The sequence below is a fragment of the Podarcis raffonei genome, chromosome 2, assembly GCF_027172205.1.
Source record: "Podarcis raffonei isolate rPodRaf1 chromosome 2, rPodRaf1.pri, whole genome shotgun sequence".
Classification (NCBI taxonomy): Eukaryota; Metazoa; Chordata; class Lepidosauria; order Squamata; family Lacertidae; genus Podarcis; species Podarcis raffonei.
Window position 1 is genome coordinate 127,131,488 of NC_070603.1, and position 26,826 is coordinate 127,158,313.

The window sequence follows — 26,826 nt, forward strand, 5'->3', positions numbered from 1 at the left end:
GCTGGGGGTCAGAGAGGGGGGAGGAGAAGCCGTGGGCCCCGCATCCCCCTCCCCCACCCTGGGCGGGGCCAGCACCTTGCTGAGCTGAGGCATGACCTCCCAGAGGAGGGCGTGGAGGGTGGAGAGTTCCCGGCCCAGGTCGATGTAGCCCTCAAAGCTGGTGCTGTTGGTGAGCGTGTCCAGGTTGGAGATCTCGTACAGGAACTGCTGCATGCTGGACCACTCCAGCTCCAGGAACTCGTTCATGAAGGCCATGTACTCCTCTTTGCTCCCAAACCTGAGGGGGCACAGGGGAGGGAGAAGGCAGCCATTGAGGACCCCCCTTGCACCATCAAGGGGGGTCGTGTCCGTGGAGCAACTCCTGCCTGCTCTCAGTTTATCCCCCCCAGTGTTGTTCTGATGGACTAGGCTACAGCAATGTGTCAGACATGGAAGTGCCCTTGAAGCCAGTTTGCAAACCACAGCCATGGCAGAATTACGCAGCCAGGGGGCCAAGCAGGGCAGGGTGCTTCCTTGCGTCTGAAGCTGAAGGAGGCAACCGAGGAGCCTGCAAGCCTCAACAGGGGGTGTCCTTGGATCAACGGCTGCCCACTTTATTGTCCCTGGTGCTGCTGGTTTGAATTATTATTATTATTATTATTATTATTATTATTATTATTATTGATATCATAGAATTGTAGAGTTGGAAGGGACCTCAAGGGTCCCCTAGTCAATCCTGCAATGCAGGAATTGCAACAAAAGTGATTTATTCAACAGGTTTATTTAAAATCATAATTATCCTGCCCTTTAGAGTACTGACCCTTCTCAGGCAAAAGCAACCAGTAAAATAAGAAGCTATTAAGACAAGAAAAAGGCCAATGAATGAAGAGAACAGCAAGCGGCATTAAGCAGGAGGAGCCACAGCCGTGCTCGGAAGAGAGGCCCGCTGAGAATCAGGTAAAAGGGGGATGGAATGAAGCAGCGGCTTCCTTGGGGCAGGGGGGCCGGTCCCTGCCCCTCGCTGGCCCTCACTGCTCTCCTGTCAAGGGCAGAAAGGGGCCCAGCTTCAGGCTTGGGGTCTCCAGGGAACGGGGTCCCAACCACGGGGAGCATGAAGAGTGACCAGGAGGCAGCGCTGCTGAGCCAGAAGTGGCCCCCACTCTCCTCGTCCTGCAGCCCCTGGCCCCCGGAGCCACTTCCACCCCCCAGCCGGGCACAGAGGGGTGAGACCCGCCCTGCCCTAGGGAAGGCTGAAACTGGCAAACAGGGCAACATTAGTCAGAGGCATTTTTTAAATTATTGTTCATTTTTCGGTTTATATTATACATTTTCCATCCTATCAAATCCCATACAAACTTGCCAACCTCTCTTTCATTGATATAATTGAATCTCTTTTGCACCTCCATCCTTTTTCCCTTCCCTTCATGATTACTTATTTTGTCAGCTGCTGATCACAAACTTAACTCGACTTGCAAACTAACTTTAATACTGCTTCGTTTTAAATACTCAACATATCTATCTTTCCATCTATATTCCTTATTTTAGTTGTCATGCTCGCTAGTTCAGCAAATTCTATTAATTTATGTAGCCAATGGTCTCTTGCCGGGATAGCCTCTTTCCAACTTTTCGCATAAACTATTCTTGCAACTGCTGTTGCGTATAGGAACAAGCTTTTGGATAATCATTTTGGTTTTTTCCTTATTAATATGGAATCTGGCAAGATTTCCAAATTTTGTTATAACTTCTAAAGCTTTTGGGACGCTCGTCAAAGTATTTTCCAGTGTCAAAACTATGTCGTCCGCAAATGCTTGAAGTTTGTAATTTCGTTGTCCTGCTCGAATCCCTATGAATTTTCTTGGCAAGGACTTCAAGCACCAAAATGAATTGACAGTGGGGACAACGGACAGCCCTGTCTTGTCCCTTTCTGTATACTACATTCTTCCATTACTTTGCCATTAATAAGTATGTTTGCTCTTTGTGATAAATTGCTTTAATTCCACCCCCCCCAAGTCCATGGTTTCTAAAACCTTCTCTATAAACATCCATGAAATGTTACTGAACACCTTCTCTGTATCCAGGAATAGTATTACTGCCTCTTTGTCATTCCTCCTCATCCGTCTGCCAGATAAAAAGCCTGTTTGATCTTCGTGTATAGCATAATACAAGTTTATAATAATTATTTAATAAAGAGATAGGCCTAAAGTTTTTTGGGTGAGGTATAGCCAAATCTTGTTTTGGGATTAGTGTTAGGAACACATTTTTCCATTACACTGGAATATTTTCACCTTTTAAAGCTCCAGCCATCGCTTCTTTCAGCGGGAGTACTATGATTTCCTCTTGTGTAGTGCATAGCTGAGAACCCATCAGGTCCTGGATATTGTGCTTATTTTTGCTTGTTGAATTGCAGTGTCTATCTCCACCGGTGGAATTGGTTCACTGAGGCAAGTTGGGCAAGGAGGTTTAGATTCAGTAATGTACCTGTGTGTCATCTCCTCCTTTTCTCCTCCCTTTGTGTATAATTTTGTGTAATATTTCTGAAATTCCTTATTAATGTATTTTAGGTTGTAGATTATTCACTCTTCGGCTGCAATATTGTTTATAGTGTTTAAATTTCTTCTCTTTTTTCAATTCCCATGCTCGTAGTTTCCCAGGTTTATTTGCCAATTCAAATTGTTTCTGTTTGAGTGCTTTAGTTCTGTTTAGTTCTGTTCCTCCTTTTAGTCCTGTTTTATTTACCCCAGAATGTATGCATGCTCAAATTAGCTTTTTGTAGTTTTAACATTAATTTTGTCCCCACGTGGTTTGTTTTTTTTGAAATGTTTAGAGGAAATCTGATTGGTTCTTACGAAGGGTTCTTTTGTTAATAAAACGGCCTGGAAGAGGGAGTGGCGATACGCACTCCTCCCAGAGTCTTGCTGGTCAAGCCTTGTGTGTCTTTGATTAATCAGGGTCCAATCCTTCCTTGCTTTTGGAACGCAACATTCATGTTTTGTACGATTTTTGTATCTCCGTTAGGCCCATCGATTACACCATTTTGAAGAAGGTCTCTGGTAGTTTCCCTTCTTTAGCTTGGCCACATTTGCTTATTTTATCATGTTCTAATGCTATCCCTCCACTGAAATCGCCCATTATTATTATTAGTTTGTCATTGTAAAACTGAGATTTACCTTAGTCAAAGGCAGTCCTTGCCCCTCTCACCATGGCTGACCCGCCCTTGAGGGCAGCCTCTTTTGGAGGATCACTGTTTCAACACATTAACAGTAGAGGCGCGCAGGTCCCCTTTACCAAACACAATGCGTTACGTGGAAATCGCTGGCTGGCAGAGGTTTGCATAGCGAGTTCACAATTTCCATTGGTTCCTATGAGAACATTTCTAATACGTTCTCAGCCATGGAATTTCTGCCCCACAAAGCCTAAATAAACCCAGGAAAGCCCTCTGAAACCTTTCTGTTCCTCAGCCAACCAGCAAAAGGCAAACAAGGAAGTAAAAAATGATGTTTGGATATCTGAATCTGCAGTGCATATCGCAAGGTTTGGGTACAAATTCCTTGTGTTAAGTGCATTTTCACATGTATCTGTCTCTACGTGGCTCTTTTTTGAAGGAGGGCTTCACTTACAGGAACTAAACTTTTCGGGGGGCACAGTGATATTGGGGGGCAGAACTTAGGCCCCCCAGTAGGATAATGAGGATTATTAGCAAGTGTCAGATGCTTTTTTCGCTCAAGTGGCCCAACCACAGGAGTGTAAGAACTGGGAACCGCATATATAAACTCATTAAGAAGGCAGATCTGCTGGCTCCCACCGCACTAAGAAAGGACCAAAACAGAACCTGAGAGCACTCTGCAGGCGGGGTGGGGGGTCACCACCAGAAAGGCCTTGTGTCGCCCGCTCCACGCCTCCCTCAGCAGGGGCACAGGGAGAAGCGCCTCAAATGGTGCATGTGGGAGGGCCCAGCAGCAGGAGGAGCCTGTTGGGGGCACCTGCGAGGGGGCCTGGCCCCACGGATGCTCAGCACCCACACTTTGGAACTCCCTACCTATTGACTCAGGCAAGACAACTTCACTGTCCTCTTTTCAGCACCTGCTAAAAACATTTTTCTTCGGACCAGCCTACCCAGCTATTTTACACTTGTTTTCATCTCTTTGTGGCTTAATTTTTTCTTCAGTGTTTTAGATAGCTGTTTTTAACTTTCATTCATAAGCTGTTCTGAGGTTCTTTTTACAATCAAGTGGTGCAAAACTTTCACAAAATAAAAAAATCAGCTAGACTAGCCTTGCCTCTCCCCCCCCCCCCCAGTGGGTGGCTGTGCCTATTTCAGCTGAACTGTGCTGGAAGCAGCCCCAAGAGCCCTGGGTCTCAGAGGCAGAGCTGGGCTGGCTGGGTGGGCAGCCCAAACCCTTTCCAGGCCTTTGCTCTGCTGAGCCTACTGCACGGATCACAGCTTGTCCGTGCTGCCCCCCCCCTCCCCGCCTCCCCGCGACTCACTTGGAGAAGTTGGCCAGGTTCTGGATGACCTTGGCGATGAGTGTGAGGGTGCGGGAGGTCTGCTCGTCCGGGTACTCCTGCATAAGCCCAAAGAGGCTGGGGGACATGACGGCCGGGCACAGGAAGCGCAGGAAGAGGGAGGCGCTGATCAGGCGGTCGGCAATGTCCTCCCTGCCCCGCTCGGCGCAGCGCAGCCTCCATGACGCAAAGACCTCCTTCAGCTCCCGCGGGAACACACTGGGGAGGGGCAGGGAGAGGGGTGAGCGGGCGGCCGGGCAGGACCACGACCCTCCCCCCTGTGGACCGCCAGTCCCTGGCCCCACGATCCCCACTTCCCCCCGCCAAACCGCCCCCCCACCAGCCCCGCCCGCTCCCAGCACTGACCAATGAGAGTTGACGACCTTGCAGAGTGCCAGCTCGCAGCACATGCGCAGGTTGGCTTGGTGGTCTGCCAAGGTGGAGGCCGAGCACTTCATGGGGTCCACCTCGCAGTTCTCCTCCGACTCGTACAAGGCCCGGATGAACTCGCCTGTGGGGAGACGGGGCAGGTGGAGCAGTCAGGAGCCTGGGGCTGGGGGGCAGCAGCACCTCCATGGACACATGCCCCAGTTGGAGACCCCCTCCCCCCCCTCCACAGCTCAGGCCTGCCCTCCTCAGGAGAACCCCCCGCGACACTCAGACCCTGCTTCAGGGTGACTTACGGCCTGAATGGAAGGACACTTCCTCCCCTCCCCCCAACCCCCCTGCCCCCTGCTCACCAATCGCATCTTTGAGGTATTTTTGTCCAATCAGCTTGAGATACTCCTCTATGGCTTTGGTGGCCAGCGTGTTCTCCCGGAAGATGAGGTGCTCCCGGTCCATGAAGCGGTCCACCTCCGTCATGGCCATGTCGGACAGGAAGTCCTGCCGGGGAGAGGCAGAGGGGGCGCTAGTGGCCAGGCGGCTCTCTGCCCATGGAATCCCCTCTCCCTGCCTGAGGCCCGCCCACCGACCCCTCCCTCCCCGATCCCCCCGGGGGGGGTACCTTGGCCTTCCCGGTGCTCTGGAGAATGTGGACCAGGGCGCAGGCCACCTCCTCCTTGCTCTTGACGCTGAGGACGGGCTCCAGGACGGCGCAGAGCATGCGGTAGTTGTTGGTGACGTACTCGGCGAACTCCTTGTAGAGCTCCATGGGGAGGATGCTCATGGTCTGGAAGCGGCTCTTGACGCGGATGGCCGGGCAGCAGCCGGACTTGCTCTTGCTGGCGCTGGGCTGGCTGAGCGGGTACCACTGCTCGGCAAAGTGCCTCCCCGTCACGCTGGCGATGGGGATGCTGACCATGCCCACGTAGTTGCTCTTGTCCTTCTTCCGCTTCTTGTCCGTGTCCTTGTAGAGGTGCAGCCGGATGGTCCGCACCGCCGGCAGGTTGTTGAACTCAAAGTGCTCCCCCCAAAAGACATTGTCTGTCCGCACCTTGCTGGTGGTCCGGGCGTACAGCATGTCGTCCAGGCACAGCTCGCAGTAGTAGCGCTTCTTGGGGGGCAGGTCCCGCGCCTCGATGATCCACAGCTTCAGGACGTTGTCCACGCGGCGGCTGTTGTCCTGGGCAGGGGGACAGAAGGCGGGGGTCGGGCAAGTGGGAGGGCAGGCAGGAGGCACGTCCCCTAGAGGGCAGGCAGAGACCCCAGGTGCCAGCGGTGAAATGGTCACCGCAGACTCCAGATAATGAAGGAGGCAGAGGCCTTGCGCGTCTCCTGCAAGAAATCCCCCTTGGGGTTTCAGACCAAAACACACAGGAGGCTGCTGGTCTCTGGCCCCTGGGAGAGACTGGCAGGGACACTCCAGGGGTCTTCCTTTCCCAGCCCTGCCTCCCTCGGGGACTGAACCTGGACATCCAAGGAAGCTGAATGTCGGAAGATTCAGGACAGTTAACAGGAAGTCCTTCTTTGTGCAGCGCTGAGATAAACTAATCAGCTTGTGCTCGCATCCTGCTTCTGGGTATTCCATCATGGGTGTCTGGCTGGCCACTGTGAGAACAGGATGCTGGACTAAGTGGGCCACTGGCGTGAGCCGTCAATCTTGTGGCAATACACTGTTCCCGACTCAGACTCGAATGCCTGAAACGGATAAGCCTTGAGCTCAGTTGCCAGTGTGGACGGAGTTCGCAGGCTTCCAGCAGGTTTTCCTTTCCTCACCCTCCACCTTCCTCGAAGAAAGGAGCCATGTGGAATTGCTCCCAGTTGCAAGAAAAACCATGTGAATGGAAAATCTCTCTAAAATGAGATTTTCACAGCCTGCAACTTTGCTAACCCAAAGATTGCGTGATCCTATTTCTAAGGAAACTAAGTTTTTTTAAGGTCATTTGGAAAGTTTTGCTTCTAATCATACTGCCAATAGTAGGAGACTTGCTTGCTGCAACTTCTGAAACTCAGTGGTTAAAAATCTTAATTTATTTGCAAAGCTAATTGCCCGTGATTTATTCTAGCCTAAGTTTGTTTTGTGGGGAATGCTTATTTAAAAGCGGATGGTGGCAGATGCGAGTCTAACAAAGTTTTAATGTCCTTGGAATAATTGTGCCAAGTCTGCTAGGGGAGAGGAAGAGTCTCTTCCAAGCCTCTTTCTCCAACAAGGAGAGGGGTGCTCTCTGTCTAATGGGCTAACTGCACTTGCAACGCCATGTGTGGTTTTAGTAGCCTCGTCTCCAAAAGGATCAAACAAGAGCAACCAGAAACCTCCCATCAGCTGGAACTGACTCCCTTCTGAGGAACAGCCACAAGGGACGGGGCCTTTTGGTCTAGGCAAGCAAGCAAGCGACTTGGGACATCCCCCCAAGTGATGCCCAGGACCTGGTACAGTATCTAAGTGTTCCTGAACTCACTGGGAATGGTGAACACAGCGCTCTAAATGGACAATGAACAAGAAAATCCAATGCTCACCAAATTTGACTTTGAAATTAAAAAAGTCCCAGCGGTGGAACTAGATGGCTCTTCCAGCACTACAGTTCTATAACGCCATGAGGTTCGTTTTCTTGGCCGGGAGTCCTGGGAGACCTTGCAGGCCTTCAGCCCCCTGGCCTGGGAGGGCCCTGAATGACTCCAGCTACAACTGCAGAGGCTGCTGAACAGGCTTTTGGGCTGAGGTATCAGTTAGAGGGGTCTTGTTGGCATCTTTAGTTTGGATGTTGTTATGATCTATGTGGAAATTGTTCCCTTTGGTTGTGTATTTCTTGATGTTTATGACTATTTTTGTTACGTTGCAATTATGTGTTTTTTTCTATGCTGTAAGCTGACTTGAGCATGGTTTCAATTATGGAAAGATGGCATACAACTAAGATTATCTATGTATGCATGAATTTGGGCAGTTTTATTTTCAGCCACTTTCCTAAGGATCTCTAGCATGGGATTTGTCTTTTCCACGGTCCCCACGCAGCCTCTTCACCAAGGTCTCTGTGACCCCAAGGGTTCACTCCTGGGCCATCACCTCCCATTCAGACCCCAGGAGCTTGTACTTGAAATTAAGATTATTATTTTTTGCTCCAAAGTTTACTTTACACTTGCTTACAGTGTACTGCAGTCACCCTTTTACCCCACATCCATGTATGTACTTTTTGTCAGATGCCTCACAGACGAAATAGAAGGGAAAGATTTGGATCAAAGATAAGGATGAGATCCAACCCAGTCCTGGCCCCGGCCTAAGGCCCCACAGCAGAAGCAGGAGGGTTGGGGGCTGGCTGATTTGTGAGCCTAATTCAAGGTGCTCACATTAGCACTCCAAGCCTGAAATGGCTCAAGCCCCAAATCTCTGAAAGGCACCTTCCTCCTTCCCTGGAGACCCCTTTGGCAGAAGGGGGCCTCCCTCTTGGTTTTCCTCTGCCCTCAGAGGCTTGGGGGAGGGCAGCCCAGGAGAGGGCCTTCTCGGTGGTGACCTCTCAGCTGTGGAAATCCATCCCCCCCCCCCGAGGGCACCCCCTCACTGCACAGCTTCCAGAGGATGCTGGAGGTGTTATGCTTTTAGGACCCACCTTATTTCTGTGATTGTAAGTTGCTTTAAACTGCTCCTAACATTGTGTGCGTTTTGATTGCTGTAATCTGCCTTGGGACCATAAAAGCATAACTCCCTCTGGATCAGGCCAAGTGTGGATGAACTGTGCAAAGTTAGCAAGCAGAATCCGACCGCAAGAGCCTTCTCCTCTTCCGCGGTTTCCAGCAACTGGTATTCGGAAGCACGGCTGCCTCTGGCTGGCGAGGCAGAGAGCATCGCCTTCCTTTGTGGCTAGTAGCCCTTTGATAGCCTTCTCCTCTGTGAATTTGTCTGATCCTCTTTCAAGCCGGCTTGATCATGTCCACAGAATGGAAGATGGCAGGATCCCCAAGGACAGGCTCTATGGGGAGCTGTTCTACAAAATTATCTGCAAATGTGACATGAAGGCTGGCAACATCGACCCCGCCGTGCTGGAGACAGGCAGGTAGGTTGTGCATTGACAGCGGTGACCAGAGGAAGGAGGAGCACAGAGAGAGAAAACGCCGCGGTGCATCCGAAGCAGCGCAAGCAGATGCCTTCATCCGCTCCAGCCCCAGCAGGCGCTGTAACCTTGCAACAGTTCGAGTTTGATCCCCTGCCCAAGGTGCAAACCTCCATTGCCTCCCGAGACAGACGGACACCAACAACTTCTGAAATCCATCCAAGTTGGTGGCCATCACTGTGAGAGGGAGTTCCACAGATAAAAAAACAGCTCCTGCTCTGCAGAGTCTTCTTCCAATATCTGATAAGGTGCTTCATGAGATCTGAGCAGCTGAATCGCACCCAGAGAATTTCACATGGTGCTGATGGCCCAGTTGGCTCTGCCATGCTTCCAAGTTGGGTGAACTGAGAGGCCCTGGGGTAAAAAGGAGCTCTGCCGATCTATTCATGTTATCTACCTATCTGTCCCCTGCCTTTTCCCCCGATGGGACTCAACCAAAAGAAATCCTCAGACTTCAGTCACCAAGGCCTAAGCAAATGCCGCGAGGCAGCCGGCCAGAGCCCTGGCCTCCGTTCTTGGAGATGAGCTCACGTCCAGCGTCACACCCGGCAACCGCCCTGAGATCTTGTGATGAGGGGCAGCATAGCCGTCTAATGAATATAAATAAGGAAAAGACAAGAAGGGGAACCTTTCATCGTGGGACACTTCCTGGGAAGAGGCCAACAGCTGACATTGGCACCGGAAGTGGAAAAAACCCTTTCCCAGAAGCACAGAATCGTAGAGTCGGAAGGGACCCCAGGGTCATCTAGCCCAACCCCCTGCAAGGCAGGAATCACAACTAAAGCATCGCTCGGCCTCTGCTTGTAAACCTCCAAGGAAGGAGAGCCCTTTGCTCCCTTTGGCGTCCCAGAGGAACCTGCGGCTGGCAGAGCAACCCAGTTCACAACAACAAAATCACCCCTGTCCTGCCAGCCAAGATACCTGCAGCCTGGAGACAGAACGGCAAATGGGGAGGAAAGCCAGAAAAAAAGACCATTTTCCAACCCCAGAAGAGGAGGAGGAGGAGGAGGAGAAGGAGCGGCTCCTCGTTGCAAAGTGGCCTGACCTGGAAAAAGCTGCCACTTCAACTTACCAGGCTAACCAAGAAGTGACAGGCGCTGCTGCTATAAGTGGCACAGTTCAAGGCAGGAGAGAGCGAGAGCGAGACAGGGCGGCCTCACCCACAACTCTGCTTGCCCAGCCACTTTCCCCCATGAAATGGAACCAACAGCAACCACGTTTTCCGTGTTTGTTGCCTAGTCTGATTTAGCCCTAAAGAGTAAGTTTTTTGGGGAAAGCAGCAGGGCAAAGGCAAAACCAGAGAGAGATGTATGAAACTTAAGAGAAGGACGGCCCAGTTGACTCTGGCTCCCAGAGAATCATAGAGTTGGAAGGGCCCCAGGGGTCATCTAGCCCACCCCCGTGAGATACGGGAATCTCAGCTCCAGCATCCATGACAGATGGCCATCTAACCTCTGCTTTGAAACCTCCAAGGAAGGAGAGTCCGCCACCTCCTGAGGGAGACCCTTCCACTATCAAATAGCTCTTGCTGTCAGAAAGTTCTTCCTGATGTTTTGGTCAGAATCTCCTTTCTTGTCACTTGAAGCCAGGGGTTCGAATCCAACCCTCCAGAGCAGGAGAAAACAAGTTGCAGCTTCCGTCATCTCATCTGGGGCTTTTAGCTCTCTGCTGCAAATCATTGTTTCCAAACCACAGTCATTCTCTTTTAAATTTCAAGGCTGAGACAGCACCGTTTGGAGGCAGCTAGTGGAGCCTGGTCTGTTCTGGGGCAGGAGGTGGCCCTTCCTTCACCACTACTGGCCCTCGGTGCCCCTGGCCCAAATGGAGCAGGGTGGAAACAGATGACCCCAGGAAACCCGGGTCCCAACAGAAGAGCTGCACAAGTCAGAGATGAAGAGGAAGGTCTGCAAAAAAGCAAGTTGCCTCCCAGGGAACAAATGCAGCTCTCATACGCCGGACCCAATCCCTGCCATGCTCTGCTAGGGAGCTGGCGCGCACACACACACACACACACACACACACACACACACACAGCCCGGGATGCTGAGCTGGGCTGGTCCTCTCCATCTGGGAGTGAAACAGGGATGCCTCAAACAAGATCAGCAAGAAGGAGGACGCCTGCCACGGTTTGGGGCCTGTGTGTGGTTCACGAGGGGGACTTCTCAGTGGCGACCCCAGGAATGTGGAACTGCCTCTCCCAAGAAGTGCTTCTGGGACAGCCTCTGTGGCGGAAGATGCCCTTCCTCCCGCCAGCCCCCAAAGCGGAGGGGAAAGCTCTGCTGCCCTGCCTGCGATGTGCTGTGTGGAATTATTGTTTCTGCGGTTTTGGGGAGGGGGCAGATTTATTCTCCCGTGAGAAAAGGCTGCAGCTTTGGGGACTTTGGGGAGAGTGGAGAGAAAGCTTTCCGCCCTCCCTCCTGACACTGGAATGTGTGGCCATCCAACAAAGCCACAGGAAGTGAGATTCAGGACAGATAAAACCAAGTGCTTCTTTAGGCAGCGCCTAGTTGAACTGTGGAACTCCCTCCCACAGGGGGCGGCGATGGCTTTGAAAGAGGAAAAGAGAGATTCAGAGAGGAGAATGAGGCTACTGATGACGGAGAGCCACACCGGAGCCCGCCTGCCTCCTGGGAATAGCGGGAGGGTCCCCCTATCATTTGCAGCGCCATGCGGCAAAGCAAGAGGAGGACCCCCATCCCAGAGCAAAGCAGGTGCAAAGGAAGTGACCTCACGGGAGGAAGTGGGGGCTGACTGGCTCCCTGCCCACCTGAGAGCTTTTGGGGGGATCCGGGGTGGGGAAGAGGAGCAGGCTCTCAAGCCCATGGGGGCTGGGTTGTGGGGCCTACCTTGTTGGGCTTGACGGCCCTCTGCAGGTTCTCAATCCACTTGTCCCGCTCAGCGGCCGACCGGCAGGCAAAGCACTTGGTGCCCGAGGACGTGGTGACCTGGAGGGGGCGGCAGAAGGGCGGGGGTCACCTGCGCTCTGCACGTGCCCAGGCCCCCGCCCTCCCTCCTCTCGCCCCTCCCCCCACGTACCTCAAAGCAGAACTCCTGGCCCAGGATGCTGCTGTGGACGGGCTTGATGATGGAGTCCTCGTCCAGGTTGAGCTCCAGGGCCTCCGCAGCGCTGCTGGGGCTGAGCAGGGACTCGTGGGAGTGCGACTCCTTGAAGCTCTGCATGAGGCGGGCCCTGCGAGGGGCAAAGGGACAGGTCAGGCGGGAAGGGGGTGGGAGGGAGGCAGGGGGGGTGCGGAGGCCGCGTCCGGAGTGCGGGGGAGCAGAGGGAGGCGGGTCCAGGGGGTGCCAGGGAGCCTGGAGGAGGGGCGCACGTGAGGCTGCTCCTACGGGTGGGGAGGGGGAGTGAGGGCAGGAGGGAGGTGCCGGTGGCGGCTGGGGCAAAGCCCACCCTCAGGCGGGGTACCTGGCGTCTGCCCCCCAGGGGGACATTTCTGCAGCTGCCAGGGGGGTCCCAGCCTGGAACGGGGTCAAGGCGGAGGAGAGAAAGAGAGAGAGAGAGAGAGAGATGGAGAGCAGCGTCAGAGGAGAGGCGGGCCGCATCAGCCCCGGACACGGGGGGGGGGGAGAGGAAGAGGAGGTTCCCGGGACGGGGGGACGGCCCCCCACTCTGCCCCGCAGCTCCTTCTCTCTCTTATCCAGGGAAGCCTCTGGGAGGGAGAGAGGCAGCTGGGGCCAAGGGGTCCCCCACCAGCTCCGGGTCTCCGGTCGAGGACAGAGCTGCCCCCGCCCTCTGAGAGGACCCTCTGGGGCTCCCCTTGTGGCAGCGGGTGCGAGAGGAGGCCTGTGAGCTGGCTCCTCTTGCTGGCAGGCCCCCTCCCTTCCCCAGTGGCATTTCTGCTCGGAGCTGCCGCCCCCAGGAGGATATTTTTAGCCGAGCGGCGTAAGCGGAGGGAGAGCGAGAGAGAGCCCAAGCGTGTCGGGGCTGCCGTCAGAGCGGGGGGGGGCTGGGAGGAGGCTAAAAATACACACGGGGACCCAGGGATGAGCCTCCCAGGGAGGCAGCCAAGCGCAGCCACCGCTGTGGGGAGGGAGGGGGGCAGCAGGGGGATCTGGGGGTCGGGGTGGGGAGCGTGCAGCCGAGGAGGGCAACCCAGTGGCAAGGATTTGGGGGGGAGGGAGACGGGCCTGGCGTCCACCTGCAGGGGATGGGGCACCCCAACCTGCCTCCCCACCTGCTCCTCACTGGGAGGGGCAGCCCAGCCTCTACCTCTCGGGGGAGGAGCCCTGGCCCTCTTCGTTGCCGTCGTCATCCCCTCACCTGTCATGGTCGGCGCTGCGGAAGCGCGGCAGCATCTGGCGGAAGCTGCTGGTGCGGTCCAGCTTGGGCTGGCTCTTGGTGCGCTTGATGGAGCTCTTCAGGCGCCGGCTGAGGAATCCCTGCTGCTGGGGGGCCCCAAAGGTCCGGGGGGGGGGAGACAGAGTCAGAGAGGAGTCAGCCAGAAGCCTCTCAGCATGTCCCCCACCTCCATCTTTGCTTTCCTGGGGAGGAAAAGGGCCTGTCCCTGCACTGGCCCACTGGGGCTGAGCAGCCAGCCCCCCCCCCGATCCCACATGCCCTAGAGTACAATGGCAGCCACTGGGAGGCAGCCTTGCATCTTCCCAGCTGCCCCCCTTCCTGTACTGTGACCCCATATCTTGCTGGGGGTGGGCTCTTGCAAGGCAGCTTCTTCGGGTGCCGGCCCCCCTTTCTCCCCCCGCCCTAGCTCTGGCTCCAGCCCTGCCCCCCTGGGTCTGAGCAGCACCCAGGACAACTGGGCAGGTCCCAGGGGGAGGGGCTCCCTCCCCCAGGCCAGTCATCCCTCCCTGGCCGTCTGTCAGGGATTCTTTAATGGGGATTCCCACATTGCAATGGGTCAGACTCGATGACCCTCAGGGGCCCCTTGCAATTCTGCCGTTTCTCTGATTGGGTGGCCTCCCCTTTGCTGGAGGGAGTTGGAGGGCGGCCCCAGGGATCCTGCAGGGGGCTGGACTAGATGGCCCTTGGCTGCCCCTTCTGACTCTCCCATTCCAGGATTCCTCCTCCAGTTGCACGACCCCCAGAGGTGTGTGATGGGGGTGGGGGTGCGAGAGGGGGGGTGGGGGGTCTTTGCTCACCGAGGGCCGGAAGGGCGGAGCGGGTGGGGCGTCCATGTTGATGCTGTACTGCTTCCCTCCGGGGACGCTCTTCCGACGGGACCGGGCCGCGTGGTGCTCTGCAGAAGGAGAGGCGGCCGTCACGGGGGGTGCCCCCCTCTTGCTGTGGGGGGTGCCCTCTGGGAGCCAGTGGAGGAGAGGGGAGGCCACAAGGGGAGGGGGACCTGGCGGGGCTGCAGGGTCTTCTTGGAGGGATGGGGGGCGACAGCAGAAGGACACAGACAGCGCCCCCCTCCGCCGAAAGGGGGGGCACCGTCCCAGCCTCCGCATGTGGCTGACAGAGAAGCGGGGGCGCCCCTTCCCCCAGCCCGGCTCTGGCCCTGGAAGAAGGGGGCTTCCTCTTCTCCCCATAGGCAACAGGGGCAGCATCATGGGGGGGCGGAAAGAGGCTCCTGCGTGCTGCCTCCAGGGACCGCCTGGCATGTGTGGCGCTGGGTGGTTGTGAATGAGCGCTGGGGGGGGGAGGGAAGAAGCACGCCAGAGGCAGCTCCTCCTCCGCCTCAGGAGGGGCTGGGGGGGGACACACAGGAGCCTCAAATAGCAGAAAGAATTGGCGTCAGAGCTGGAAATAGCAGCAAAAGCTGCACAGAGGCCTGCCTGGCTATTTACGCCCCCCCCCCGACCACTTGCTACCTGCATTTGAGAGACCACCCACCAAAGACACCCCCCCCCAGGACCCAGGGGTCTGGGCTGATGCTGCACTCTGCCATCTCAGAAGAGGCATGGGATTTTTTGATGGAAGGTGGGGGGCGGTGCTTGCAGGCAGTGCTCTCCCCCTTCCCATCCTGGGGCTGCCAACATGACCCCCCTCGCAGTGAAGCCATCCCTGCCCTAGAGATGCTGCACCGGTTGGGTTTCTGCCTGTGAGACTGCTATCCTCTCTTGCTCCTCCACTTCCCAGTCCCTGCCCCGGACACGGCTCCAGGGAGGTCCAGCCTCGCCCAGCCTCCCGTTCCTCTCTCTGTGGGCAACTAGGCACCCCAAAGAGAAGGGGCCCAGGCGCCAGCAGGGAGGACTTGTCCCTCTGCACCCGAGGACTGGAGTCAATGGAACGCCAGTTCCGGGATATTACAGGCCACTCAGCCAAAAACGAGTGAAAAGCAGCGTTAAAGGTAACCTAATCAAGAGCCCAGAAGCAGCACCAGCATGGCTTCTGCAAGAGCAGGTCCCATCTCACAAACCAGCCATAGAGACAGAGGAGATCTGGCTGACGTTGGACTTGGACTTTCAAACAGCTCTGGACCAAATTCCTCACCAAAGACTTCTGAGTCAGCTGAGCAGTCAAGGAACAGAGGAGGGGTCCTCTTGTGCACCAGGAATCGGTTTAGCTGCAGGATGTTTCCCAAATGGAGAGAGAGAAACGGGGGTCCCCCAAGGATCAGAACCTGAGCTTTTTAACTTGCTCATCAGTGACCAAGAGTTAGGAGCCAGCAGTGAGGTGGCCAAGTTTGTGGATGACGCTAAATTGTTGTTAAAGCCAAAAGAGATTGCAAAGAGCTCCAAAAGGACCTCTCCAAACTGAGGGAATGGCAAAGGCAATTCAGGATAAATCCAGAGCAAAGTGATGTGTGTGGGGGGGGGGAATATTAACTTCACATACACACTCCTGAACAGGAGGTGACGGCCCCCCGGGAGCGAGACCTTGGGGTCACAGCAGGGACCTTGGTGAAGAGGGTGTGTGGAGGCCATGAAAAAGGCAAATGCCATACTAGGGGTCTTTGGGAAAGTGACTGAAAATAAAACTGTCAATTTTCCTACATATATACATAATTGTATACGTATGTCACTTTCCCACAATTGAAACCATGCTCAAGGCAGCTTATAACGTAAAGAAATACATAACTGCAACGTAACAAAAGTACTCATAAACAATAAACGAAACATAAAAAATAGAAAACCAGGCTAAACAATTTCCACATAAATCACCACAAAATCGAAAATGTTGATGCCATTCTACAAGTCTATAGGGCGGCCACATCTGAAGCGCTGTGTCCCTTTCTGGCCGCCTACTGCGGAGTTGGCAACGGCTCAGGAAAGGACCACCAAAGTGAAGAAAGGGACTTTCTAGTTTAGAGAAGAGGCGAGTCAGAGGCAGCACGGCAGAAGTTTATAGACGTATGAAAAGAGTGGAGAGGCAGAAGTCTTCCTCCCTCTCTCATAGCATTAGAACTTGTGGCCATCCCAGAAAGCTGACCGTCGGACGCTTCATGCAGCCCACAATTGACCTCTGGAGGCAGCCACCTTCCTTCGCAGAGCAGCCCCTCCATCCCCTCCATTGCCTGAACTTCCCAGCTCTGCAACCTCCGCAGTTTCGGGCTGCAGCAGCCGGACCTGGGCAGCGCATCTCAGGGGTGCTCCTCCCTCCGTCACTCACACGCAGCTGTCACTCAGCGCAAGGCCTGCCTTGAAACCTCCGACCGGGTCAGGGCACAGGAGCCCAAAGAGGGGGCCGGGGCAAGGAGCCCCCAGCCCAGAAGGGCTGCTGGAATGTGAGCCGTCACTCAAGTGGGGTGCTCTTTGGCACATCTGCTGAGCAGCCAGATCTTGCAGCCTCCCCCCCCAATTTAGGCACATCTGCTCGGAAGCAGCTTGCCATGCTGACAGGACGGGGTGGGGGCGATGGGCGCTTGACAGGCAGGCCGGGAGTAATGGGGGGGGGCGCAGTGAGCGAGAGCAGGCGCCAATCAGCTAGGAAGAGTATTGGAAGAGCCCCAAAGCAGCTGGACCTGGACCAGCCTCCTGCTCTTCCCAGAGAGGCCACCCAGGAGCAAGCAGGACCCGAACGCAGCCCCATCAGGCCGCCTGGCGCTACCAGCCTCCCACCAGACCAGAGCCTCTGTCTCTGCATTGCCTGGTGGGCAGGTGGTTGGGCTGATCAGGGTGGTCAGATGCAGAGGCCGGGGCTTTTTGGGGCGGCCCCCGGGGTCCCTCCTAAGCTGACTCTTGGGCCAGAGAAGGGGGTGCCTGGCTGCTTCTCCCTGCCTGCAAGGGGCTCCCAGGGCAGGAAGAGTCCAGGGGGCAGCTCGCCTGCCCCCCACCTTCCCTCTGCCCCATGGTTCAACCAAGGCCCCTCCAGCCAGGCCAAGCTTGTGACTGGGGTGGGGAGAGGAAAGGGCAGTGTCCATGGGGCAGAAAGCCCCCCACCCCCAGGGAAGACTTTCCAAACCAAGCCAGCCTTCCCAGAGGAAAGTCTCCTGCTCTGGGGGCAGTTGAGCGGGGGGGGGGAGAGAGAAGGGGGGGCTGTGGCTGATGAAACCAGGCCCAGTGGGGGGGGGAGCCATCCCTGGCCCCTTCCTCCCAGCATCAGCACTTCCCTCTCCCCCCCTGGCCTGGGGACTTCTGGTCCTCCCCCTGCCCACTGATGCCCCCGTAGCAGAAGGCGACTGCTGCCTGAACCCCAACAAGGGAGGGGCTGTGCCCATTGCCCTCCCCCAAGCACACAGAGCGAGGGATCTGCGCCTCCTTCTCCTCCGTGGGTGAGCCATCTGTCTTTGCTGCCACCCCCAGCCAGCCACTCCTCCAACTTGGCCGGTGCTCCCAGGCCCCCTCTCCAGGCTCTGGGGCACAGGCCCCCCTCCACCCACCCCACATCTGGGTCAAGGCAGCTCGAGAAAGAACTGGGGGGAGCAGCTGCCTCCTGCAGAGTGAGGCCACTGGTCCCTCCAGCTCAGGAGGCCTCTCCCAGCTGCCAGTGCCCCCCCCCGTCTTCCCAAAAGGCCCCCCCCCCGTCCAAGGATGGAGCAGGCCTCCCCCTGCTCAGCTTCCCAGGCCAGACCAGGGAGGGAGGGGTGTCTGTGGCCGGAGGGGCAGAGCCCTTCCCACTGGGCTGGGCTGTCCAGAGAGGGAGCCACAGAGCAGCTCTTCTGCCTGGTGCCCCCCCTCACGTCCAGCCCCACGGAGGAACCACCTGGGGGGGGGACCTGTGAAGCAACATCTCCTCCCCTACCCCAACACACACATTTCAAACACCATCGCTGGGTTCCCTCTAAGCAAAGCCCACCCCCAGGCCCCACCTGCAGGTCTCCTATGGGTGCCCATTCCTGCCATGGGGTGCCAGCCCCCCCCCCATGTGCCTCTTGCAGCGGCTGAAAGGCAGCATGAGGGACAGGAGGGGGAGCCACAGGAAGCCTGCCGGCAAGGGGGGTCTTTGGCCTGCTGGTCTGCCTTCAGGGGCTGGGGGAGCAGCTTCCAGGTGAGCCTCTGCGGAGCCAGATGGACAGGTTTGTGGCAGCTGCTGCTCCTCCAGGCCCCTCAGCACACCTGCGCCCGCTCTTGTGCAGGCTGCCATGGGGCTGGGAGGGCATGCTCAGAAGCGCTCTTGCCGCTGGGACCTCCAGCCTTTGCGAGCAGTTCAGCCCTTCTGCCTCCGCTGGGGGGGGGGGGAAGACCCCTGCCGGGAGGAAGAGAGGTGGGGAGCTGCTGCCGCTCTCAGGCCTTGCTGCCAGCTTCCCTTTGGGGGCTCAGCTGGCTCCGCTTGGGCAACTGACCCAGCTGCCACCTCTGGCCCTGGCCTCTCCCGAGGTCCTCCAGAAGCGGGGGCAGCGGTGATGGCATCTTCGGTGGCAGCCTGCCCGGGTGCCAGGGGAGGGGGGCTCCCTGTCCCCCCGCCCGCCCTGCAGCGCAGTCCCCCTCCCCCGTCACGCACGCACGACGCAGGCAAGCAGCGACCCCCTTCCCGGGAAGCGGGAGAGGCGAGCCAGCGCAGGCGGAGCCCCATCTCCTCTCCCCGGGGCAAGGTTCCGTAGGATCGGCCTCCGCCAGCCAAGCGCCCCGCGCAACCTCGCATGCCCTCGCCGGGGGCGCGCTTCCCGCCCGCCCGCCCTCATCCACTGGGGCAGAGACGCGGGGGCGCGCTGCTCCCCCCCCCCGCGTCGGATGCCTCCTCCGCCCGCGCAGCCCCTCGCCCCCCGCGGCGGAGCCTCCGGCCCTTACCTGCGCGCCAGAGGGGCCTCCGGGCCGCTAGGGCTCCGTCTCCTCCTCCTCCTCCTGCCCCCGGGCGCGGCCCATCGGGGGGCCGGCGGGCCCCAGCCTAGCTGGCCATGCGGCCGGACCAGCGCCCCCAGCCCGCCGGGCCGAGGTCCCCCTGGCACCCGCCGGCCCGGCGGCGGCGGCGGCGGCGGCGCAGCTGGCCCGCTCCTGCGCCTGCCTGCCTGCTCCTCGCCCGCCCGCTCGGTGCCCGCCGCCGCCGCCTCGCCAGCCCGCTCGCTCGCTCGCTCGCTCCCCGCAGCATGCCGAGCCGTTGCTAGGAGACGGGCTCGCCTGTCAGCAGCCGCTCGCGGGAGAGCCGGGAAGGGACGGGCACGGGCAGGGCGGGCGGGCGGCGGAGGGGCCCGGGACCCCGGCCAGCGGGGGCCGCGGCGCGCCCGGCAGTCCCGAGCCCGGCCCGCGAGAGCGCGAGGCGGGGAAGCCCAAACTCCCTGCGCCCCCCCCATGGAAAAGGCCCCGTCTGCAGACCCCCCCCTTGCTCGGCGCCCCGGAGTAGAAGCCCCCAAGCCTGGACTCTGCGCGTCTCCCCCCATCTCTGGGTCCGGGGGGGTGTCCCTCCCCGCTGCGCCTCGGCCCGAGCAGGGTCACTCGGGGTCAGCGGGGGGGGGAGCGGGGTCGCGCGGGCGAGGGGGCGCCGCTGGAGTTTGGCAGCGGGCCAGCAGGGGGCGCTGGAGGCCCGCGGCAAAGAGGGGGCGCCGCGTGTGCACGTGTGCGTTGGGGGGGGCATGTCCCCGGATTCCGCCTGTCTCCCTCTCCCCTTCATCTCTTCTTGGAGTTTCCATGGAAACCTTTTAAGCCAACTTCTCAGGAAGACAAAAATCTTTTTTTAAACCTCGAGCAGGAAAGGGGGGAAGGGAGGATGAAGAGGGAGGGGAGCGAAGGGCACACACACTGCCCCCTCACCACCAGCCCCGTAGGCGAGGAGGGCCCAGGCCGGAGCCCAAAGACCCCCATCCCCGGAGAGGGGGCCATGGGGAGCCAGGACAGGGGACCTGGGGGAAGAAGCAGGTGGGGGGGGGCCTGGAACAAAGCCCTCCACTGCAGGGCGCAGGGCTCAACGCTCCCCCTCTCCCCGCAGCCCCCTGCAGGGAGGGTGTTTGAGCCAGGACTCCTGGGTCCCTGGCAGCCCCACGGAGCAGCAACACCCACGGAGACCCAGCTCTGAATAGGGCTGCCTGGGAAGGCAGCCAGAGGGAGAGAGGGTTCCTATAGCAACAGTTGTCAAGCACCCAGGAGCCGTTACCTTTCAATGGAACTCACTATTATGGGATGGGACGCGGGTGGGGGGCTCTGGAGTGAATAGCTGAGAAGCTGCTGGCAGTGGGTCACGAGGGCGAGGGCTGCAGCTGAAGCCCAGCCAGGGTCCCCCAAGACACTCTCACACTCTCCCTAGGCGTGGGGCCTCCGTCAGAAGAAATAGCACCCATGGATGGCCCCAGCGATGTGAGGCGGCTCCTTTGGGTGGGGATTCACCCAGAAAAAGGCTTCTGGCACCTCCCCTTCCCTTTTCTGAATAAACCAAATGCTGCTGCTGCTGCTGCTGCTTTGGCGATCCCTCGTAGCCGAGGAAGATTGTCTTCCGTGAACAGGGTCTTAGCAGTGAGTCCGTAAGTGACTGTGGAGGCCAATTCTGGATCCCCGCGTCCTTCCACTGTGGGGACAGAGGTTTCTGGGCAGGAGCTGATCACGGCGTGGATTTGCCAAGCGTGCCTTCCTCTTAGCACGTCTCTCCCTTGCATCTTAGGCTAGTGTTTCCCGATTGTTGGTGTTTATACTACATTTTTTAAGATTTGCCTTGAGACAGTCTTTAAACCTCTTTTGTTGACCGCCAGCATTACACTTTCCATTTTTAAGTTCGGAATAGAGTAGTTGCTTTGGAAGACAATAATCAGGCATCTGCACAACATGACCAGTCCAATGAAGTTGATGCTGAAGAATCATTGCTTCCACACTAGTGATATTTGCTTCTTCCAGGACGCTGATATTAGTTCGCCTGTCTTCCCAAGTGATGTGTAAAATTTTCCAGAGACACCATTGATGGAATCTTTCAAGGAGTTTACAAGTGGTCCTGTTTCACAAGCGCACAGTATGGTTGGCAGTACAATAGCTTTGTCAGCGAGCATTTTGGTTCCCCTGCAAATGTCCCAGGCCTCAAACCAAGGGGACCCACCTGGCCCAGCACCCTGCTCTCCTCACAGGGGGCGACCAGGTGTCCCAGACGGAAGAAGCAGGACCCAATAACTTCACAAACACCCAACCATCTCACTTCTCACTTGCCTTTTTTCTACACTAAAAGTCCCTTTCTTCACAGGGGACTGCTCCATCCCTGGGTCACTTTCCTGAACCTTTTCCAACTCTGCAATATCCTTTCTGAGCTGAGGCAACCAGAACAGGACACAGGGCTCCACATGCAGCTGCACCATCAATTTGTATAATGGAATGGTAAGAGTGGCAGTTATATTTTCGATCCCTATTCTAATGATCATAGAGGTCCCTGCTATGACCCCAAGGTCTCGCTCCTGGGCTGTCACCTCCCGTTTAGACCCCAGGAGTGTGTATGTGAAGTTAAGATCCGCCCCCCCATACATCACTCTGTCCAAAGCTGTTTGGAAGTCCAAGGTCCCCATCATCCAAATCCCCTGTCTATAGAAGTGAATTGGTTTTAAAATAAATTGATTTTAGAATGCTGTGTTACTTTTATTGTTGTTAGCCGCTCTGAGCCCGGCTTTGGTTGGGGAGGGTGGGATATAAATATTGACACTCTCAAATATCTCTAACAGGTTTGTGAGCTGGGACTGGGCCTTGCAGAAGCCATGCTGGTGCTGCTTCAGCAGGGCTTCTTCTTCCTCTCCTCCTCCTCCTCCGTGGCCGTGGCTATTTTGCCTCTCCAGAGACCAGATCCAAACGCCAGTCCATCCACACAAGCCACCAAGCGGCCATGGGACGAGGAAACATTGCAACTCACCCTGAGCCCTTGCCGTGGGGCCAGGGCAGGGTCCTCAGGGAATACTTGGGGTCCCTTTGGGATGGGGTCTTGAAGGGCGAGACGAGGAACGCATCCTGAGTCAGTCCACCTAGCTCACTCCAGCCTGCCCTGCCTGCTGGCTTTCTCTAGGGTTCCAGGGAGAGGGCACAATTGGCACTGCAGAGCAGCTGTCTCCCCACCAACCCAGGCCATGGGTTTGCCTGCCCCTATAAATGCCACGTGGCATTGAACCCGGGACTTTCTGCATGCAGAACAGACACTCTGCCCACAGGTCCTATCATGCCCTTTGACCAGAAGCCCTGGCTGTGGCTGCTCAGGGACCAGCGCTTTGTTCAGCAGCACCCTCGTCCTCCTTGGACTGCCTATATGCCCAAAGATGTCCCTGTGGGCCCACTTCCACCACCTCCGGGCCCCCACGCGACCCCTCTCCCTGCACCCCACCACAATGCCAGTGCCACCCACCCATCCATGTTGGGGCGCCTCAAAATCCCTTCTTTGTCTCCCACACCCTGAACAACTGGGTGTCCTCAGCTAATCTGGGGCACCCCAACTCCATGATCTACTGCCCCCTCGCACCCCACGGTGGCACTTGTGTGGGGAGCCCAAGTGAAATCTCCATGGGGTAGCTGAGGGGGACTTTCACCCCATGGCGACCCATGTAGGTGGTGGACATGGGGAAGGGAAGGAGAGTTCCCTAAGGAACAGTGACTGAGCAGACGTCACCGCAGAAGTAGGCTGTCATATCCTGAAGAGCAAAAAGGAGGACAGCCCAAACCGCTGCCAGCCTGAGGCTAATAAATAAATAAATACCCCCCCCCAAAAAAGCCCAGACATTTCCTTTAAAATATAAAATTCTCCCCAGTCAGGCATGTTGGTCTCCCAAAAGAGGACGTGTCTGGGATTTTCAGGACATATGGCAACTCTACGCAGAAGGGAAAACGAGGCAGACACCTGTGAACACCCCCCACCCCAAATTGGTCTGGATTAGAGGAATTCTTAGGGTACTGGTGTGTTAAGGAGGGGATTGGTCGGGGAAAGAGAAGCTCCCTCCCTTTCCCCAGTGACCCCCCAAGAGTCATGGGAGGGGGGCTCCCGTGTGATTTCACACAAGCAGACGAAAGGGACACATCCTCTTGGCCCTGAGCCCCCTGGCCAGCCTCTGCCAGCTCAGGCCCCATTCAGACCACACCATTTCATTCCCTATATGGGGAGCTTTGGGAGGAGGATTTGAGGGACAGAACTGATTGAAGATCCCCCACATTCTCAACAGCCCTGCAGAGAGGCCTGGGGCACTGCCTGACGTGAAAACGTAGGAAAAGCCCGCTGGATCAGGCCACCTAGCTCAGCACCCTCTTCTCACAGTGGCCGACCAGTTGTCCCCAGGCCATGAATAATCCTATCAACTTCTATCCTGTCTCTTCCTTGCCTGCTCTCGAAGCTGAAAAGTCCCAACTGCTGCAACCTTTCTTGGCTCCCTCGCCTGGATCACTTCAGTGGCCCCTTCCTCAACCTCTTCCAACTCTACGATATCCTTTGTGAGGCGAGGTGACCAGAGCAGGACACAGGGCTCCACATGCAGTCACACCACAGATTTGTATTACGGCATCTGTAGTTTTCTTTTCAGCTCCTTTCCTAATGATCCCTAGCATGGCATTTGCCTTTATCAAAGCCACTGCACACAGTGGATCACTTGGATCAACCCCCTGTGCTGGGAGCACTTTCACCACCAAATCCCCTGGGATGCACCACCGTGGGGGGCGTGCCCTGGTTCCCCCCCCCCCCGCAGGGAATTGGTCCTGACTTTGGGTTTCCAACATAGCTGGGGGGGGGGACCTGCATGGATTGAGATGGGGGGTCCCAGTGGCCTGAGCACAGCACGCTGCTTTGGTGGGGGCCCTGGTGGTGCTGGAGGGGCATCTATGGGTTTGTAACCACGACCCCCACAGCACTTTCGACATGCTCCGTGTGCTCCAATGTCCCTGGAGGAAGGAGATTTTGACTGAGGGGAGGGTGGCAGCGTCGCCTGTGGATCTCGGAGACAGACCAACAGCTTTGGTACCATATTCCTCCTCCGGGGGGAGGGCAGCCCCACACCCAAGTGCCACCCTGCTAGACATGGGGTGGATCCTGCCCTCAAGGTGCTCTCGGTGGGCTTGCTCTTTTCCTGCCAGTCTCCTCTGCCCCAGAGGCTGTGCTCCTCCGCGTGGAACCCAGAACCCCCTCCTTGCAGCTGAGAGGAAAAGCAGGGGCAAAAATGTGACCTCAAAGTGTACGGCCCACCCCCGATAACAGCGCCCACCCCCTGGGGGTCCCCTACCGTGCTCTGGGTGGGGTCTCCCTTCCACGGGGACGCTGACGGTCCGGCGCAGGAGCTTGTTCCGAGCGGGATCCCGCTGGCGTTCTCGAAGGAGCAGGGGGTGGATCTGGCCCAGGAGAGAGGCAGACACAAGGGCACAAGAGATAGCAGAGGGGAAAGGAGCCCCGAGGCCCACCCGCTCCACCCCACAGTCCACCCCACACCCAAGCAGCTTCGGGGGCCAACGTGGTGCTCCCAGGGGAGAGGCAGAAGCAGAAGCAGACGAGGCCAAACCAGGCACCGACCCTGGCCACATCCACACCAGGCACCCCTGAAGAATCCTGGGAACTGTAGTTGGCTGGAAATTGCAGCTCTGTGCAAGGTGAACTACAGTTCTTTAAGGGAAGCTGTGTGCTTTGAATGCCTGCTGCTGACACGTCCTCTGGCTGCTCAGAAGGAGCGCGCGCACACACATACACCCACCCCAGGGAAGAGGAGCCTTTTCTGCCCCATTGCCTGCTTCTTTTGACTCTATCTCCTCTCCCCAACACCTTGTGGTAGATTACTTTCTGAGGATAAGAGGAGCTTGACAGCAGAATGGTCTCCATCAGGAGGTGGTGGACTCTCCCTTGGTAATAATAATAACAATAATTTATTATTTATATGCCTTCCACCAAGCATTCAAAACTTCCCTGAGCAGGGCTGCCTTCGGATGTCTTCTAAAAATCAGTTGTTTATTTCCTTGAATCTGATGGGAGGATGTTTGACGGGGCAGGGGCCACCACCAAGAAGGCCCTCTCCCTGTAACCTCACTTCTCGCAGGGAGGGAACCGCCAGAAGGTTTTTAAGCAAAGGTCGGACAGCCATATGACCCTCGGGGTTCCTTCCATCTCTGCAGTATTGTGACTCTATGACTCTATGAACCCAAGAGCAACTCTCCTGCTGTCTCCAGCCGTGGATGGAGGGCACAGCCATGGCAGCTGGTAGCCCTCAATAGCCCTTTCCTCCACGAATTAGCCATACATCTCAGGGCAAGCAAAATGCAATGCTAAGGAATGCAGAGAAATAAAGAAGCAGTCACACAATTCTGTATGCAAGTTCTGTAGAACTTCCCAAAGACCAAATATAAAAATAAGACCTTTATATTCCACCAAGTGTCTGTTGCTTTACATATGGCAGCGACAACCCTTACACAATGAGCAGAGTGCCTTCTCCGTTTTAAGGAACTGACTTCTCTATTTGAGTATGTGCTTTGCCGTCTTATCGTTCCATTGCGGGCCAACCAGAGGAAGACATTGGACACAGAGATTGGCACCCAGTGATCTCAGGATTTCACACAGCTGGGGGACTGCAGTTTGAGTGACTGAGAGGAAAGCTACAACACTCTCGGGGATGTGGACAGCTTTTTCTGGTGTGTGGGTTATCCTCCACCAACTTCTTCTTCTTATGACACTTGTAGTGATTATTTTCTCTTTCCTGAATGAAGGAATAGTTGGATGCAGCTTTGGGTTTGAGACTTCCTGTATTGCACCTGAATATGATTTTGGTACTGCATACATTATGTAAAAGCTGTATTTAAAGAAATGGACACTTGGTGGAATATAAGTCTTATTTTTATATTTGGTCTTTGGGAAGTTCTATTTAATTGCATACAGAGTTGTAGGAGCTCTATGTCTCAGGGTGGCTGGGCAATGGTGGTGATGCGCTGCCTTAAAGGCCCCCAATGGCTCCCCCGGTGCCCCCCCGGGAGCAAAATGCCCCCCTCCCCGTTCCCCCCAGCGCCCCCCCTCCCACGACCCGCTGGCCTCTCACCTCTTCCTCATCCAGCATCAGCAGCTGGTTTCCGGAGATGATGCAGAATCGGGGGTTCCAGGGCCGGTCGTAAGGGGAGTGCATGTACTGGGCGCGGTGCATAGGGGCTCCTCGCACATCTGCGCAAAGTGGAAAGGGAAGCATTAAGCAAAGGCCCCCGGGCACCCCCTTCCCTCCCACCCCCACCTCTGGCCAGCCCCTCTCCCTCCTCTGGCAAATACCCGATCGGCACCATGTGCACACACGCACATACATGCTGTGGCCCAGTTCACAGGTTAGGATCAGGCAGCCATTGGGGCCCCCCAAATCCAAGGCGAGCCCCCCTTACCCCAACACCACCCCCAAGAGAACAGCCGCCATTGCTCCCACCCTAAGGGCCAAACAGCAAGCAAAGGGACAGAGGAAGCGTGAGAACGTAAGAACAGAGGGAAAGCCTGCAGGATCAGACCCAAAGGGGCCCACCTAGACCAGGATCCGGTCCTCACAGTAGCCAAGCAGGTGCCCATTGTGGAAACATGCAAGCAGGAACCAAGCACAAGGGCAGTTTCCAGCAACTAGCATTCAGAAGCATCGCCATCTCCGACTGCAGAAGCACAGCATGGCAGTCCTGGCTAGGGGCCATCAGGGGC

General features: G+C 56.8%; 2 protein-coding genes across 10 annotated transcripts in view; one reads left to right on the forward strand and one right to left on the reverse strand.

Annotated features, from left to right (window-relative positions):
* LOC128409560 (zinc finger protein 253-like) overlaps positions 1-26,826 on the forward strand; it is a 173,186-nt gene that overhangs the window by 112,233 nt on the left and 34,127 nt on the right. The gene's annotated exons all lie outside the window — the stretch shown is intronic.
* SYNGAP1 (synaptic Ras GTPase activating protein 1) overlaps positions 1-26,826 on the reverse strand; it is a 50,189-nt gene that overhangs the window by 11,949 nt on the left and 11,414 nt on the right. For 5 of the 9 annotated variants that reach the window (XR_008329245.1, XM_053380035.1, XM_053380034.1 and 2 more), the window contains exons 2-12: positions 26,198-26,316; positions 24,407-24,512; positions 14,079-14,176; positions 13,243-13,367; positions 12,003-12,156; positions 11,813-11,911; positions 5,489-6,046; positions 5,223-5,367; positions 4,849-4,993; positions 4,465-4,701; positions 76-277 (exon numbers count right to left, since the gene is read on the reverse strand). Coding sequence is in view for 8 of the 9 variants with exons in the window: in XM_053380035.1 (XP_053236010.1) it covers positions 76-277; positions 4,465-4,701; positions 4,849-4,993; positions 5,223-5,367; positions 5,489-6,046; positions 11,813-11,911; positions 12,003-12,156; positions 13,243-13,367; positions 14,079-14,176; positions 24,407-24,512; positions 26,198-26,316 (1,988 nt within the window). In the remaining variant the exon portion in view is untranslated. Of the gene's footprint in view, positions 1-75; positions 278-4,464; positions 4,702-4,848; positions 4,994-5,222; positions 5,368-5,488; positions 6,047-11,812; positions 11,912-12,002; positions 12,157-13,191; positions 13,211-13,242; positions 13,368-14,078; positions 14,177-19,049; positions 19,186-24,406; positions 24,513-26,197; positions 26,317-26,826 lie in introns of those variants that run through there. The other 4 variants (XM_053380036.1, XM_053380032.1, XM_053380037.1 and 1 more) reach the window with 3 other exon arrangements.